Source organism: Salvelinus alpinus, chromosome 15 (genome assembly GCF_045679555.1).
Source record: "Salvelinus alpinus chromosome 15, SLU_Salpinus.1, whole genome shotgun sequence".
Lineage (NCBI taxonomy): Eukaryota > Metazoa > Chordata > Actinopteri > Salmoniformes > Salmonidae > Salvelinus > Salvelinus alpinus.
This window is the reverse complement of record NC_092100.1, coordinates 30,605,191-30,623,683: the sequence shown is the minus strand read 5'-3', so window position 1 is coordinate 30,623,683 and position 18,493 is coordinate 30,605,191. Positions and strand designations below refer to the sequence as shown.

The 18,493-nt window shown below is 45.0% G+C and overlaps 1 protein-coding gene across 1 annotated transcript in view; it reads right to left on the bottom strand.

Annotated features, from left to right (window-relative positions):
- The window catches only part of LOC139539911 (insulin-like growth factor 1 receptor), a 190,110-nt gene that overhangs the window by 28,897 nt on the left and 142,720 nt on the right, over positions 1–18,493 (bottom strand). The window contains exons 7-10 of the mRNA XM_071343302.1: positions 9,787–9,913; positions 9,203–9,438; positions 7,345–7,512; positions 5,010–5,217 (exon numbers count right to left, since the gene is read on the bottom strand). Of these exons, the coding sequence (XP_071199403.1) occupies positions 5,010–5,217; positions 7,345–7,512; positions 9,203–9,438; positions 9,787–9,913 (739 nt within the window). The remainder of the gene's footprint in view (positions 1–5,009; positions 5,218–7,344; positions 7,513–9,202; positions 9,439–9,786; positions 9,914–18,493) is intronic.

The following is an 18,493-nucleotide window of genomic DNA, read 5'->3' as shown; positions in this document are numbered from 1 at the left end:
CATTCCCACCTCTTTCATTGTCAATAATGAAATCATTCCCATGTTCTTGATGAAGAATGTTAATAAACTCATTGGTTTGAGAGCACAAAACCAACCAAAATAGTGCTGCTAATAGCTCTATATTGAAAATTCTGTGATATAATTTTTAAAATCTGAGATTAAATTTAAAAACGTTTAAGTTCATTATCATTTCTACACACTTCTTGCTGTTTAAAAAAAAAACTCTGCGACCCATTCAAAACCTCCCGGTCGCAACCCACCAGTTGAGAATCGCTGCAGTAATATACTCTGGAACACCATACTGTACATACAGTATACTGTAGCCTTCATACCGAGCCCACATGATGTCATTGACACGAGTCACACTGAACAAAAGCATCCCCTTCAACCTCACTGGACAGGGCGGGGTCCTCTACAGGAATATAATATGGGAATAAGAAGTAATAATAAGTACTATCAAACAGTAAAATGACCATTTCCAGTGGGATACAACTTAACTGAGAGTAGAGTACATTATGTTGAAGTGGCCTGGTTGTATTTGTTGTTGCAGTGTGTCTGTCCAGCTGCAGGGGTCTGCTCCCTGTGGAGCTGTGTGGTGTGATGAGGTCAGAGAGGTGGGACAGAGGTGCAGAGAGAGCACACATCCACACACTGTCAGCACCATGCCTGTCCATACAGACCCCTACCGACTCTGTTAGCCTACATGTCCTCATCCACAGGACAAATGCACTTTTCAAGGGAAAGTTATGGGAGAATAATGACCACATGTTTGATGCATAGAGAGGCGTTTTTTTTGCATGATACTAAAATAAGGCAAATAAAGCAATAAACACGAAATCAAATGGTACATTCCGTCAAAAAGAGCAAACAAGAGAACCTGCAACAGGACTGCAGCCCTCTTTCATGGAGTGATGGAGATGGTTGTGAACACAATGATGAGGATGATGAGGAGGATGATGGTGTGAGCCACAGAAGCTGGAGAGCCAGCCGGCTACAAGTGGACCCTGGCTGGAGCCACTGACAACATGCAGGCAGCGGTAGCAGTAGCAGATCACCAGACACTACTAGGCGGGGCCACTGGGACTCCACAACACACGGGGCGCTGTGCCGATACCGAGAGGAGCAGACCTTACCTAGAGTCACCTTTAGGAGACGTGTAACGACTGGCTCTCTCTGGGTCTCTGAAAAAATTCAACAGTCAGCCACAGGCGGCTGGTGGCACTTTAATTGGGGAGGACGAGCTCAAAGTAATGGCTGAAACAGAATAAATGGAATGGTATCGAAACCTTTCCGATCTGTCCATTCCAGCCATTATTATGAACCGTCCTCCCCTCAGCAGCCTCCTGTGCAGTCAGCCCACAGTGCAGTCAACTGAGGTAAGGAGAATACAGGACTGTCTGACAGTGGTGGGATGTGCTGTGTATATGTTGGCTTAAACAACAATGAATCCAGAACATATTTAGATTCATAGGGTGTTTACAGTACACATGAACAAGATAAAGTAAATATGTAAAGAGTCTTTAAGGAGAGATAAATTCATTAGTGAATGAAAGTGACTGTGATGGATGAGTGTGTCTGAAATGACTGTGATCTCCTGAGTATCTCTCTCTAACTGCACCTAACAGTACAGGCCAGCAGGGTTCACTCAGGAATACAAGAGAATGTGGTTTCTGCTTTATTTTACATTCCAACATCTAGACCTTCAGAAATACTGTACAAAGCCAATGTTCTCTCAGAACTATTCCTCTAAAAAAATGACAAATATGAGCGGGTGACAAAAGACCTTGAGACTGACCGGGCACCCACGGGAAAAAAGTATTTACTGTGAGTGGAAAAACACAAACAGGCACAGACAGGCACACAGATCTGTGGGAAGAAAACAGAAGCCATCGCACACCTCTGTCAACATTCCATCCTGAAAGTTTTAACTGCTCCAGCAAAGTCCACGGTGCACAGCGCTCCAAAACAATAAGTTACTATTAACAATACACAACAGCACTGAGGACTGGCAGAGCTTTAATGAACATCTTGTATAAGAGACAAGTGCATGGAAGGGAGCACGAGACAGCCTGCCATTGAAGACTGGTTCGCCCCAAGATGAATGAGAGGGGTGATGGGTAGACGCCCCCATGTGCCAATTTGCCCAGGAGAGGGGACAGATGGCTGGGTTGCCAGAGAGCTATGAGGCAGAGCAGAGCAGAGCAAAGCAGACCTGTCCTCAAATGAACTTTAGACAGAGGACTGATACTGAAGCGTGACCTTCTAACCAGGCGCTGCTTACTGCAGCTGGTGTACTCCCTCCCCAGCTCCCCTCCTAAAAAAATACCTCCTTCTTTCTCACCTTTACGCTGTACGAAGGATCCTAAGAGAGACATGACTGCACCCTCTGTCTGGAGCCAGAACAGTGTGATTTAGCGGTACTCTTTTACCACAGCAGCTGAACATAGCAGCCTCTCATGCCAGTGAAAAGAGAGGCCAGAGAAAGGACACTTTTTTCTACTTCATGATCATATACAATATGAAAGCACAGCTGTGATGGCGAGTGCTCTCTGAAGGACATACAGGGTGATAAGCAGATGGTAAGGGCAGTGCCAACTGCCAACAACAGGAAAAACACAGGAACCTTCGCTGTACTTCTCAATGTCCTTCTGTGTGTCCTTGTACTTCTCAATGTCCTTGTCCATCATGAGTTAGGTGATGTCATGGTTGCAACAACCCAATCAGCTGATGTCCACTCAGTGAATCTGAAAGGTTGTCACCCATCCCTGTCCCCTGACTACTCTCGTCTACTTCTCCAGCCAGTCAGTCTGTCTTGCTGAATGGTGTTCACTGGTCTGGCCAGCTTTAAGGGGATCTTCCCTTTCTCTCCTCATTCATTTGAATTCCAGGTGGCTTCTCTGTACATTTCCTGGCAGCCGGTCACTCCGAACCATGCCGCGGACAAAGAGAGCATGTGAGGGAAGGAGGAGGGAGAGCAGCGAGGAGGGCGACAGAATGGAAAACATTTCCTCTTCTCTCTGTTTCTGTTTCCCCCCTCCCTTTCCCCTTCTCTGTTAACCCTGGACTTTTGAGAAAAAAAATTGCACTCATTCAGAGGCACTTCCCTAGAGTGTTTTGTGATAATGCTGGCTCTGTTGTGGTGGAGTACCTGTGCATACACAAGCATAGTCCTTAGCGGCAGGCCAGAGACCTGGCACTCCTCGGTTTCCTAGACAACTATAACAAATCAACAAGAGAGTGAAAGAAAACAATTAGTAACAATACTGCCCTACCAAGCAAAAAGGCAGTAACTGCTCACTTGGTCGAAAAAGGAGTTAATGTCATTTCTGCTACTGTAACCTTCTTCGTCGGGCGAAAGAGAGGAGGACCAAAATGCAGCGTGATGATTATCCATTTTAATGAACACGAATAATCTAACAAAACACGAGAACGAAACGAAACAGTCCTGAACAGTGAAAATACAAAAACACAGGAACAGGAACAATCACCCACAACCCACAATACAAAACAGGCTACCTAAATATGGTTCCCAATCAGAGACAACGACTAACACCTGCCTCTGATTGAGAATCATATCAGGCCAAACACATAGAAATAGACAAACTAGACATACAACATAGAATGCCCACTCAGATCACACCCTGACCAAACAAAACATAGAAACATACAAAGCAAACTATGGTCAGGGCGAGACAGCTACATTAAATACATGCTTAATCATGTGGACAAGTATCCTGCCTCTATTGTATTGTGTTTTGGAGAAAATGGCAGTCATGTTAGCAGTAACTGCACTCAGTTACTGTGAAACCAAGGTAAATAAAAGCAATTTTTCTCAGTTCCACGCTATGAGCAGTTACTGCCTTTTTGCTTGGTAGGGCAGAATAGTGGTCTTGTTTTATTGTTTGTTTTAATACTGTGAAAGAGAGCATCACAGAGGCGAAGGAAAGGGCATCATAACATTACATAAATGCATGAGCTTAGCCCAGCAGGTGATGAAGAGCATACTGTACTAAGCAGGCTGGCGTCAGGGCAAGATGTAAACACTGGAATGTATCAAGCACCAGAGAAGTCTATGGAGGTTAACAAGTGCATTAGAATTTGTTTTCCATTCAATTTGTTTTGCGATGAAATGGTACTAATTCAGTGAATACTCAAACCTGTACCCTGAATACACTGAGTACACAAACGCAGTATCATTCATGCACTCAATCACCTCACACACACAGACACACACAGGGCCTGATCTGCCATCTGGTATGGAGAAACAAGTGGCCTGAGTTAACCCTGAAAAATGATCAATTTCAAAACACAATGAGTACATCTGTGTGTGTATGAAATAGAGTGAATGTGTGTGTGGAAATGGGTTGGAGTCTTTGAAACTGTAAAGCATCCGTAGCCATGAGAAGGTAAAATTATAACACAACACAGATGTCGTTCCCCATTCTGGCAAACAAAAGGCTAACGGGCTGAAAGGGTGCAGCCAGCCCAGCGAGCAGAGTGCAGCGCAGGCCCTTCAGACTCATTAATCAGATCCCTCTCCCTGGGTTTGTTTGTGCTGCCTAAATTACAGCCTGCTAGGCCTTAATATCCGCCGCCGCCGTCGTCATGGCGATGGAAAAGCCACAAGTGCCGTAAGCAGGCATTGAATTCCTGCTCCCCATGTTTCTCCCTGTCGGGCAGGGTCCTCTGACACAGCTACAGCCCAGCAGCCCTACACCCTCCCCCCCTTCCTCCAAACCCTCATGATGTTTAGATCCTGTCAGTCCCAGTCTCAGGGCTGGGTAATTACAGCCCCAATGCCTCCTGATCCTGGATCTCTCTCTGGGCTATTAAAGCAAACAGGACCCAGACTGTGAGCTCAGCTCTTTGATAATAATCGACAAAGTCTCAGAGAAGGGTTTGGTCGAAAAGCTGTAATCAAATGGGGGAGGTTATAGCCAGTGCTTTAATATCACACTGTTGAATGATCTCTCACCATAGAGAAAGACTGCCTGCTGCCTGGCACCTACCTGGGGGTGAAGATGGAGTTGTGCAGGAAGTTCTCAAAGACTTTGCGGTAGGATGCGTCGTCTATCTCTGCCTTCAGGTCCTCCTTGGTCTTGGGGCAGGGGCAGCAGGGGCCCTTGTCCCCCCCAGACAGGTCAGGCTTGGTGGGCTTGGTGTCCTCCTCCATGTCTGCCAACCCCGTGGCTGAGATTCTAATGGGGATCTTCAGCTCTTTTGTTGAGAGTTGGAGGGGAACAGGACCCGTTAGCAAATGACAGCATTCACCAAAGAAAGCAAAAATGAAAAGGAATTAGGTGGTGTTGTGAGGGAAATCTTATGTTTGTGTAACAAATCAATGCTACTTTTCTAATAACTAATTAGCTGGGTTCATGTAGGTAACTGACTGATCGTGTATGGAGGATTCCTCACTATCACTGATAAGCAACTTGGCAGTACACCCAGAATATTGCTATGAGAACAACCAAGGTATCTCGGTTTTAAGGTCTCAACTTGGAGAGAGAAAGCCTCGTGAGGTATTGGTCAGTCACATGTGCGGGCCACCAGTAATGATGAATTAATAATGCTAAATCATGCATATATAACTTGTCTGTGTATAGCGGTGTCATGGCGTTGCCTGTTTGGGTATAGCAAGCCCCATCCCCCACTCCCTACCACTCCCTGCCTCCCCCTTTCCTCCTTCAACTAGGTTGCTGTGGTCAGAGAGACGTCGTAAATTCCTGAGAATCTCCTCATGGACACACAGTATTAGAGAGAGGGTACACTTTCATAGTGAACAAAGGAAATCCTTCCACCTCACAGAACTTGAGGTAAGAACACATTTCATGTTCGGAAAAAGTATAAAAGATCGGTGAAGATTCCAGCTATTAACTGGTCCGTTTGTCACAACTTGGGGAAACTCATGGGAGACTGTGTGGCTACATTACCATACAGCTGTTTATATAATAGCCTCAGATATGAGGTTTACATCTAATTGTTGTATAAGATGAATGAGTGAGTATGATACTGTTTGTATAATTGTGTAATATGATTTTGGACTGTTTAATGAAGAAAAATACAATTCCCTTTTGATTTGAACTAAATCAGAGGACTGCCCCTGAGCCCAGTTGGGTCAGACATCCTGGGACAGCCCTTTCTGCAATTCCGAATAAAAACCCAACTCTGAGAAATTATCACTAGACCATGTTTTTCTCCATTAGGAGGGGAACGAAGGTTGTGGACCATTGTTGAATCTTTTAACCATACCACGTGGTTAAACTCTTATACTATCGATACCGACAGAATAAGAACAAGTCTTTGATATTGATTACTAGTCTGCAGATAGGAATTCAGTATCATTGAACGCGAAGAACGACAACCGCCGAAACATCCATTCTATAACGAATGTCACTCTGAACTATCCACAATAACCACGACAGAGAGAGGGAGAGAGCGGACGAAACTCTCCAACAGAAACTAACTTTTCACCAGCGATCAAGACGACACACTGAGCGTAAATATATATATATTGATTGCAATTGTTCCCGAATGAGTGAGCGTTCATGTGTAAAAGATTAGCATGTCAATTGTTATAATTATGAACCCTGTAGTGACTTCTTGGTCGACCCCCCCATTTCCCCTTTGTCTAACAAGCCGCCATGCCGGTTTAGCCCACTAGGGCATATTCTCCTATCATTTCATGTAACCATTTTAAGTGTGTTTGTTTGTTTATGCATTTCTGTGAATTACTTAGTTAGTAATAAATAAATTATTTAAGACAATTGATGTATGGATGACTCATAGCGAAGACTGGGTTCGTGCAGATAACCAACAATTTACGACGTTTGGAATGAGACTAACATGAGGTAAAATAAATAAATCATTAATCAGAAGACTATCGATCAGATATGAAAATATCTGAAAGGTTATTTTGGGAAATTATAACTTTGTAATCTGAATACTTTCCCTGGTGCCCCAACTTCCTAGTTAATTAGTTACGTTATTATTTAGTTGATTGCGTAATAACTAATTACAGAGAATCTTTGATAAAAACAAGTCTTCAATTTAATGATAGTAAAGACACGACAGCGGTATATAAGACAACTGCTGGGAATGATCCAGCGGAGTTTCTGATAGACCTGTACGGTGTGCAGAATTTGTTGTAACCTCTCCAGCTTGCTGATAATAAAGAGTGATTCATTTAAGATTGACTTCAGGTGTCCCTGGTGTTGAATTTCCACCAGAGTGTGTACAGCGCATTATAATACTAGAGGAGGAGAGATACCTACAGTTTGGACTCCATAATTCACAAAGATGAAAAGTAGACAAGGGAAGAGAAAGAGGAGGGGTTGGAATGCTGACCTTTGGAGCAGTAGTTGTGTTGGTACAGCTCCTTGTCTTCAGCTTGCTGCTGCCAGCGGATCAGGTAAAAAGTGAGATTGCCGTTAGGGTTGAGGGGAGGTGACCATTTCACCACCAGCTTGGAGGACGAGTTGGAATACGCCCGGGTATCCATTGGCATAGACGGCTCTGTGACAAAATCACACAAATGTTGAAATGCTGTGAGTGGTGTTTACTACACTGAACCAAAATATAAACACAACATGCAACAATTACAAAGATTTTACTGAGTTACAGTTCATATAAGGCAATCAGTCAATTGAAATGAAATCATTAGGCCCTAATCTATGGATTTCACATGACTGGGCATACAGATATGCATCTGTTGGTCACCTTAAAAAAGGTATGGGTGTGGATCAAAAAACCTGTCAGTATCTGGTGTGACCACCATTTGCATCATGCAGTGCATCTCCTTCGCATAGAGTTGATCAGGCTGTTGATTGTGGCCTGTGGAATGTTGTCCCACCTCTTCAATGGCTGTGCAAAGTTGGTGGATATTGGCAGGAACTGGAACACGCTGTCGTACACGTTGATCCAGAGCATCCCAAACATTCTCAATGGGTGACATGTCTGGTGAGTATCCAGGCCATGGAAGATCTGGGAGATTTTCAGCTTGCGGCATGGGGCCGTGTATTATCATGCTGAAACATGACGTGATGGCGGCGGATGAATGGCAAGACAATGGGCCTCAGGATCTGGTCACGGTATCTCTGTGTATTCAAATTGCCATCGATAAAATGCAATTGTGTTTGTTGTTCATAGCTTATGCCTGCCAATACCATAACACAACTCCACCGCCACCATGGGGCACTCTGTTCACAACATTGAAATCAGCAAACCGGTCGCCCACACGACGCCATACACGCTGTCTGCCATCTGCCCAGTACAGTGGAAACAGGGATTCATTGGTGAAGAGCACACATCTCTAGTGTGCCAGTGACTATCAAAGGTGAGAATTTGCCCACTGAAGTCAGTTATGATGCTGAACTGCAGTCAAGTCAAGACCCTGGTGAGGACAATGAGCACACAGATGAGCTTCCCGGAGATGGTTTTTGACAGTTTGTGCAGAAATTCTTTGGTTGTGCAAACCCACCGTTTCATCAGCTGTCCGTGTGGCTGGTCTCAGACGATCCCGCAGATGAAGAAGCCGGATGTGGAGGTCCTGAGCTGGCGTGGTTACACGTGGTCTGTGGTTGTGAGGCCGATTGGACGCACTGCCAAATTCTCAAAAACGACGTTGGAGGTGGCTTATGGTAGTGAAATGAACATTAAATTCTCTGGCAACAGCTCTGGTGGACATTCCTGCAGTCAGCATGCCAATTGCATTTTCCCTCAACTTGCGACATCTGTGGCATTGTGTTTTGTGACAAAACGGAACATTTTAGAGTGTCCTTTTATTGTCCACAGCACAAGATGCACCTGTGTAATTATCACACTGTTTAATCAGCTTCTTGATATGCCACACCTGTCAGTTGGATGGATTATCATGGCAAAGAAGAAATGTTCACAAACAGGGATATAAACAAAATTGTGCACAACATTTGAAAGAAATAAGCTTTTCGTGCATATAGAACATTTCTGGGATATTTTATTTTACATGTTGTGTTTATATATATTTTTGTTCAGTGTATAAAGTTTTAAATGTGTTGTTTTCATGAACCTTAAAATAAGAGTGATACATTTCCTTATTGAAAGTTCTGATAAGAAGTGTTTCATTTTATCTTGGGTGAAAACATGTCCATGGCTGAGGCGACCTGCTGCTGTGTACAGTAGCTGTACTGTAGTCTAGTCTGTGTACAGCAGCTGTATAGTGTCTTACCTGAGGGGCTGGTGCGTATATAGACCACGTCACTCTTGGCTCCAGGGATGTGTTTGTCCTCCACCACCAGGGTGATGGCCTTGACAAAGATGGCGTACTGGGTCCAGGGCTTCAGTGGGGACAGCAGCACACCAGGGTCTATCTCTTTGTCTTGCGGTAGGTCCACGTCAACCATGTTCCAACTGTTGGAGCCACACCCGTCCTGGCCATCAAACTCTGTGATATTCTGGTGCGGTCTGGATTGCATGGTTAAGACACCTTATGTCAATTTGGTACAGCAACTCTGTATCCACAAACACAGCAGATAATGTCCTGTCTACAAGTATAAGTATTTGGGGCGGCATGTAGCCTATTGGTTAGCGCGTTGGGCCAGTAACCGAAAGGTTGCTAAATCGAATCCCCGAGCTGACAAGGTAAAAATCTATTGTTCTGTCCCTGAACAAGGCAGTTAACCTACTGTTCCTAGGCCGTCATTGTGAATAAGAATTTGTTCTTAACTGACTTGCCTAGTTAAATAAAGGTTATATAAATAAAGGCTCTATGCAGTACAAAAGGGAATGGTATATCTCCATGAGAATACTTACGCTTCCTTGTAGTAGACGATGAAGCTGATGAGGTCTCTGTAGTCTGGTGGTCGGTAGCGCTCCCAAGTCAGCTTGATCCGGTTACTCATCGTGCTATTGGACTTGAACTTCAGGATATGACTCTCACCTACAAACACAAACCACACCTTAGATCAGTAGTTCCCAAACTGGTGTGTGGTAGTCCCTCTGCCCCCTGCCAAAAAGGAATTCAGTCCGGCTTTCAACTTACTCTTGAAAGTTGTAGCTAATAGTAGAATGCGTAAGATGCCATTTCAAAAATGGGTATTACATCATCATCATCTTCATCTTAGAGAGCTATTTATAACTTGTCAGAAATGTCCAGATCAACGTGAACATGTCAGCTAACTTTTTGGGGATAGGTTTTTTAGCCCACAGATTTTGTAGTAATGTTTGAGTCACTCAAATATTACATGAATACACATTAGACATGTATAGAATTTCAAAAAACATTCTGCACCCCATGACAAAATGTGAATAATTGCAGGAAACCTGCAAAATGTTCTCTACGCCAACAAGAGGGGGTGAACAGTTTGTTTCATGAACAGTGCTTGTGCCCATAGAAATAGACATGGCGAGGGCGCGCAGGGGGGGGGGGGGGGGGGAGTGGGATAATCCCCAAAGCTGGAAGGGGCCTGAGTGAAAAAGTTTGAGGACCCCTGTCTTTTTTTATTTGTATTATTAGAAAGTACACATTAGACACACACAGTACACACCGGCGCCGGAAGAACTTCCGGCGCCGGAAAGAGATGGCTGCCTCGCTTCGTGTTCCTTGGAAAATATGCAGTATTTTGTTTTTTTACGTGTTATTTCTTACATCGGTACCCCGGGTAATCTTAGGTTTCATTACATACAGTCGGGAGGAACTACTGAATATACGATTAACGTCAACTCATCATCGTTCCTACCAGGAATATGACTTTCCCGAAACGGATCCAGTGTCTTGCCTTCCACACAATACAATGGATCTGATCCCAGCCGGCGACCCTGTGCGACGCCGAAAAAGGGGAAAACGTGGCGGTCTCGTGGTCAGGCTTCGGAGACGGGCACATCGCGCTCCACTCCCTAGCATACTACTCGCCAATGTCCAGTCTCTTGACAATAAGGTTGATGAAATCCGAGCACGGGTAGCATTCCAGAGAGACATCAGGGATTGCAACGTGCTCTGCTTCACGGAAACATGGCTAACTCAAGGGACGCTAACGGAGTCGGTGCAGCCAGCTGGTTTCTCCATGCATCGCGCCGACAGAAACAAACATCTTTCCGGTAAGAAGAGGGGCGGGGGGGTATGCCTTATGATTAACGAGAAGTGGTGTGATCATCATAACAACACACAAGAACTCAAGTCGTTCTGTTCACCTGATCTAGAACTCCTCACAATCAAATGTCGACCGCATTATCTACCAAGGGAATTCTCGTCAATCATAATCACAGCCGTATACATTCCCCCCCAAGCAGACACATCGATGGCCCTGAACGAACTTTATCTGACTCTTTGTAAACTGGAAACCACACACCCTGAGGCTGCATTCATCGTAGCTGGGGATTTTAACAAGGCTAATCTAAAAACAAAACTCCCTAAATTCTATCAGCATATCGATTGTGCTACCAGGGCTGGAAAAACACTAGACCATTGTTACACTAATTTCCGCGACGCTTATAAGGCCCTCACCCGCCCCCCTTTCGGAAAAGCTGACCACGACTCCATTTTGTTGATTCCAGCCTACAAACAAAAACTCAAACAACAAGCTCCCGCGCTCAGGTCTGTTCAACGCTGGTCCGACCAATCTGAATCCACGCTTCAAGACTGCTTCGATCACGCAGATTGGAATATGTTCCGCATCGCGTCCAACAACAATATTGACGAATATGCTGATTCGGTGAGCGAGTTCATTAGGAAGTGCATTGACGATGTCGTACCCACAGCAACGATAAAAACATTCCCAAACCAGAAACCGTGGATTGACGGCAGCATTCGCGTGAAACTGAAAGCGCGAACCACTGCTTTTAACCAGGGCAAGGTGACCGGAAGCATGACCGAATACAAACAGTGTAGCTATTCTCTCCGCAAGGCAATCAAACGGGCCAAGTCTCAGTACAGAGACAAAATCGAGTCGAAATTCAACAGCTCAGACACAAGAGGTATGTGGCAGGGTCTACAGTCAATCACGGATTACAAAAAGAAAACCAGCCCCGTCGAGGACCAGGATGTCTTGCTCCCAGACAGGCTAAACAACTTTTTTGCCCGCTTTGAGGACAATACAGTGCCACTGACACGGCCCCCTACCAAAACCTGCGGGCTCTCCTTCACTGCAGCCGAGGTGAGTAAAACATTTAAACGTGTTAACCCTCGCAAGGCTGCAGGCCCAGACGGCATTCCCAGCCGCGTCCTCAGAGCATGCGCAGACCAGCTGGCTGGTGTGTTTACGGACATATTCAATCAATCCTTATCCCAGTCTGCTGTTCCCACATGCTTCAAGAGGGCCACCATTGTTCCTGTTCCCAAGAAAGCTAAGGTAACTGAGCTAAACGACTACCGCCCCGTAGCACTCACTTCCGTCATCATGAAGTGCTTTGAGAGACTAGTCAAGGACCATATCACCTCCACCCTACCGGACACCCTAGACCCACTCCAATTTGCTTACCGACCCAATAGGTCCACAGACGACGCAATCGCAACCACACTGCACACTGCCCTAACCCATCTGGACAAGAGGAATACCCATGTGAGAATGCTGTTCATCGATTACAGCTCAGCATTTAACACCATAGTACCCTCCAAACTCGTCATCAAGCTCGAGACCCTGGGTCTCGACCCCGCCCTGTGCAACTGGGTCCTGGACTTCCTGACGGGCCGCCCCCAGGTGGTGAGGGTAGGTAACAACATCTCCACCCCGCTGATCCTCAACACTGGGGCCCCACAAGGGTGCGTTCTGAGCCCTCTCCTGTACTCCCTGTTCACCCACGACTGCGTGGCCATGCACGCCTCCAACTCAATCATCAAGTTTGCGGATGACACTACAGTGGTAGGCTTGATCACCAACAACGACGAGACGGCCTACAGGGAGGAGGTGAGGGCCCTCGGAGTGTGGTGTCAGGAAAATAACCTCATACTCAACGTCAACAAAACAAAGGAGATGATTGTGGACTTCAGGAAACAGCAGAGGGAGCACCCCCCTATCCACATCGACGGGTCAGTAGTGGAGAAGGTGGAAAGTTTTAAGTTCCTCGGTGTACACATCACGGACAAACTGAACTGGTCCACCCACACAGACAGCGTTGTGAAGAAGGCGCAGCAGCGCCTCTTCAACCTCAGGAGGCTGAAGAAATTCGGCTTGTCACCAAAAGCACTCACAAACTTCTACAGATGCACAATCGAGAGCATCCTGTCGGGCTGTATCACCGCCTGGTACGGCAACTGCTCCGCCCACAACCGTAAGGCTCTCCAGAGGGTAGTGAGGTCTGCAGAACGCATCACCAGGGGCAAACTACCTGCCCTCCAGGACACCTACACCACCCGATGTCACAGGAAGGCCATAAAGATCATCAAGGACAACAACCACCCAAGCCACTGCCTGTTCACCCCGCTATCATCCAGAAGGCGAGGTCAGTACAGGTGCATCAAAGCAGGGACCGAGAGACTGAAAAACAGCTTCTATCTCAAGGCCATCAGACTGTTAAACAGCCACCACTAACATTTAGCGGCCGCTGCCAACATACTGACTCAACTCCAGCCACTTTAAAAATGGGAATTGATGGAAATTATTTCAAAATGTACCACTAGCCACTTTAAGCAATGCCACTTAATACAATGTTTACATACCCTACATTACCCATCTCATATGTATATATACTGTACTCTATATCATCTACTGCATCTTGCCATCTTTATGCAATACATGTACCACTAGCCACTTTAAACTATGCCACTTTATGTTTACATACCCTACAGTACTCATCTCATATGTATATACCGTACTCTATACCATCTACTGCATCTGCCATGCCGTTCTGTACCACCACTCATCCATATATCTTTATGTACATATTCTTTATCCCTTACACTTGTGTGTGTGTGTAAGGTAGTAGTGTGGAATTGTTAGGTTAGATTACTGTTGGTTATTACTGCATTGTCGGAACTAGAAGCACAAGCATTTCGCTACACTCGCATTAACATCTGCTAACCATGTGTATGTGACTAATAAAATTTGATTTGATTTGATTTGATTTGATTTGAAGTATATATTAGGGGTAGATCAGGTTTAATGTTGCAGATAGATTGTAGCTTCCAACAACACAATTGTCTGCATCATTTCCAATCCCCCATATATATTTTTTGTAAATATACAGTACCAGTCAAAAGATTGGACACACCTACTCATTCAAGGGTTTTTCTTAACATCAACACTATGAAATAACACATATGGAATCATGTAGTGACCAATTTTTTTTTAAACAAATCAAAATATATTTTATTTTTGAGATTCTTCAAAGAAGCCAACCTTTGCCTTGATGACAGCTTTGCACAATCTTGGCATTCTTTCAACCAGCTTCATGAGGTAGTCAACTGGAATGCATTTCAATTAACAGGTGTGCCTTGTTAAAAGTTAATTTGTGGAATTTCTTTCCTTAATGCGTTTGAGCCAATCAGTTATGTTGTGACAAGGTAGGGGTGGTATACAGAAGATAGCCATATTTGGTAAAAGACCAAGTACATATTATGGCAAAAATAGCTCAAATAAACAAAGTGAAACAACAGTCCAACATTACTTTAAGATATGAAGGTCAGTCAATACGGAAAATGTCAGTGCTGTCGCAAAAACAATCAAGCACTGTGATGAAACTGGCTCTCATGAGGACCGCCACAGGAATGGAAGACCCAGAGATTATTTAACTTATAATTCACTGTATCACAATTCCAGTGGGTCAGAAGTTTACATACACTGAGTTGACTGTGCCTTTAGACAGCTTGGAAAATTGCTGAAAATGATGTCATGGCTTTAGAAGCTTCCGATAGGTTAATTGACATCATTTGAGTCAATTGCTCTTCCTCCCGGGGAAGGACTGCCCGTTCCATGATCTCGCCATCACGGTTGACAACTCCATTGTGTCCTCCTCCCAGAGTGCTAAGAACCTTGGCGTGATCCTGGACAACACCCTGTCGTTCTCAACTAACATCAAGGCGGTGACCCGTTCCTGTAGGTTCATGCTCTACAACATTCGCAGAGTACGACCCTGCCTCACGCAGGAAGCGGCGCAGGTCCTAATCCAGGCACTTGTCATCTCCCGTCTGGATTACTGCAACTCGCTGTTGGCTGGGCTCCCTGCCTGTGCCATTAAACCCCTACAACTCATCCAGAACGCCGCAGCCCGTCTGGTGTTCAACTTTCCCAAGTTCTCTCACGTCACCCCGCTCCTGCGCTCTCTCCACTGGCTTCCAGTTGAAGCTCGCATCCGCTACAAGACCATGGTGCTTGCCTACGGAGCTGTGAGGGGAACGGCACCTCCGTACCTTCAGGCTCTGATCAGGCCCTACACCCAAACAAGGGCACTGCGTTCATCCACCTCTGGCCTGCTCGCCTCCCTACCTCTGAGGAAGTACAGTTCCCGCTCAGCCCAGTCAAAACTGTTCGCTGCTCTGGCACCCCAATGGTGGAACAAACTCCCTCACGACGCCAGGTCAGCGGAGTCAATCACCACCTTCCGGAGACACCTGAAACCCCACCTCTTTAAGGAATACCTAGGATAGGATAAAGTAATCCTTCTAACCCCCCCCCCCCCCTTAAAAGAGTTAGATGCACTATTGTAAAGTGGTTGTTCCACTGGATATCATAAGGTGAATGCACCAATTTGTAAGTCGCTCTGGATAAGAGCGTCTGCTAAATGACTTAAATGTAAATGTAAATGTAAATTGGAGGTGTACCTGTGGATCTATTTCAAGGCCTACCTTCTAACTCTGTGCCCCTTTGCTTGACATCATGGGAAAATCAAAAGAAATCAGCCAAGACCTCAGAAAAAAATTATAGACCTCCACAAGTCTGGTTCATCCTTGGGAGTAATTTCCAAACGCCTAAAGGTACCACGTTCATCTGTACAAACAATAGTACGCAAGTATAAACACCATGGGACCACGCAACTGTCATACCGCTCAGGAAGGAGACGCGTTCTGTCTCCTAGAGATGAACGTACTTTGGTTCGAAAAGTGCAAATCAATCCCAGAACAACAGCAAAAGACCTTGTGAAGATGCTGGAGGAAACAGGTACAAAAGTATCTATATCCACAGTAAAACGAGTCCTATATCGCTCAACAAGGTAGAAGACACTGCTCCAAAACTGCCATAAAAAAGCCAGACTACGGTTTGCAACTGCACATGGGAACAAAGATCGTACTTTTTGGAGAAATGTCCTCTGGTCTGATGAAACAAAAATAGAACTGTTTGGCCATAATGACCATTGTTATGTTTGGAGGAAAAAGGGGGATGCTTGCAAGCTGAAGAACACCATCTCAACCGTGAAGCACGGGGGTGGCATCATCATGTTGTGGGGGTGCTTTGCTGCAGAAGGGGCTGGTGCACTTCACAAAGTAGATGGCATCATGAGGAAGGAAATTATGTGGATATATTGAAGCAACATCTCAAGACATCAGTCAGGAAGTTAAAGCTGGGTCGCAAATGGGTCTTCCAAATGGACAATGACCCCAAGCATACTTCCAAAGTTGTGGCAAAATGGCTTAAGGACAAAAAAGTCAAGGAATTGGAGTGGCCATCACAAAGCCCTGACATCAATCCTATAGAAAATATGTGGGCAGAACTGAAAAAGCGTGTGCGAGCAAGGAGGCCTACAAACCTGACTCAGTTACACCAGCTCTGTCAGGAGGAATGGACCAAAATTCACCCAACTTATTGTGGGAAGCTTGTGGAAGGCTACACGAAACATTTGACCCAAGTTAAACAATTTAAAGGCAATGCTACCAAATACTAATTGAGTGTATGTAAACTTCTGACCCACTGGGAATGTGATGAAAGAAATAAAAGCTGAAATAAATCATTCTCTCTACTATTATTCTAGCATTTCACATTCTTAAAATAAAGTGGTGATCCTAACTGACCTAAGACAGGGAATTTTCACTAGGATTAAATGTCAGGAATTGTGAAAAACACAGTTTAAATGTATTTGGCTTAGGTGTATGTTAACTTCCGACTTCAACTGTATATATATATATATACAGTGGGGAGAACAAGTATTTGATACACTGCCGATTTTGCAGGTTTTCCTACTTACAAAGCATGTAGAGGTCTGTAATTTTTATCATAGGTACACTTCAACTATGAGAGACGGAATCTAAAACAAAAATCCAGAAAATCACATTGTATGATTTTTAAGTAATTAATTTGCATTTTATTGCATGACATAAGTATTTGATACATCAGAAAAGCAGAACTTAATATTTGGTACAGAAACCTTTGTTTGCAATTACAGAGATCATACGTTTCCTGTAGTTCTTGACTAGGTTTGCACACACTGCAGCAGGGATTTTGGCCCACTCCTCCCTACAGATCTTCTCCAGATCCTTCAGGTTTCGGGGCTGTCGCTGGGCAATACGGACTTTCAGCTCCCTCCAAAGATTTTCTATTGGGTTCAGGTCTGGAGACTGGCTAGGCCACTCCAGGACCTTGAGATGCTTCTTACGGAGCCACTCCTTAGTTGCCATGGCTGTGTGCTTCGTGTCGTTGTCATGCTGGAAGACCCAGCCACGACCCATCTTCAATGCTCTTACTGAGGGAAGGAGGTTGTTGGCAAAGATCTCGCGATACATGGCCCCATCCATCCTCCCCTCAATACGGTGCAGTCGTCCTGTCCCCTTTGCAGAAAAGCATCCCCAAAGAATGATGTTTCCACCTCCATGCTTCACGGTTGGGATGGTGTTCTTGGGGTTGTACTCATACTTCTTCTTCCTCCAAACACGGCGAGTGGAGTTAGACCAAAAAGCTCTATTTTTGTCTCATCAGACCACATGACCTTCTCCCATTCCTCCTCTGGATCATCCAGATGGTCATTGGCAAACTTCAGACAGGCCTGGACATGCACTGGCTTAAGCAGGGGGACCTTGCGTGCGCTGCAGGATTTTAATCCATGACGGCGTAGTGTGTTACTAATGGTTTTCTTTGAGACTGTGGTCCCAGCTCTCTTCAGGTCATTGACCAGGTCCTGCCGTGTAGTTCTGGGCTGATCCCTCACCTTCCTCATGATCATTGATGCCCCACGAGGTGAAATCTTGCATGGAGCCCCAGACCGAGGGTGATTGACCGTCATCTTGAACTTCTTCCATTTTCTAATAATTGCGCCAACAGTTGTTTCCTTCTCACCAAGCTGCTTGCCTATTGTCCTGTAGCCCATCCCAGCCTTGTGCAGGTCTACAATTTTATCCCTGATGTCCTTACACAGCTCTCTGGTCTTGGCCATTGTGGAGAGGTTGGAATCTGTTTGATTGTGTGTGGACAGGTGTCTTTTATACAGGTAACGAGTTCAAACAGGTGCAGTTAATACAGGTAATGAGTGGAGAACAGGAGGGCTTCTTAAAGAAAAACTAACAGGTCTGTGAGAGCCGGAATTCTTACTGGTTGGTAGGTGATCAAATACTTATGTCATGCAATAAAATGCAAATTAATTATTTAAAAATCATACAATG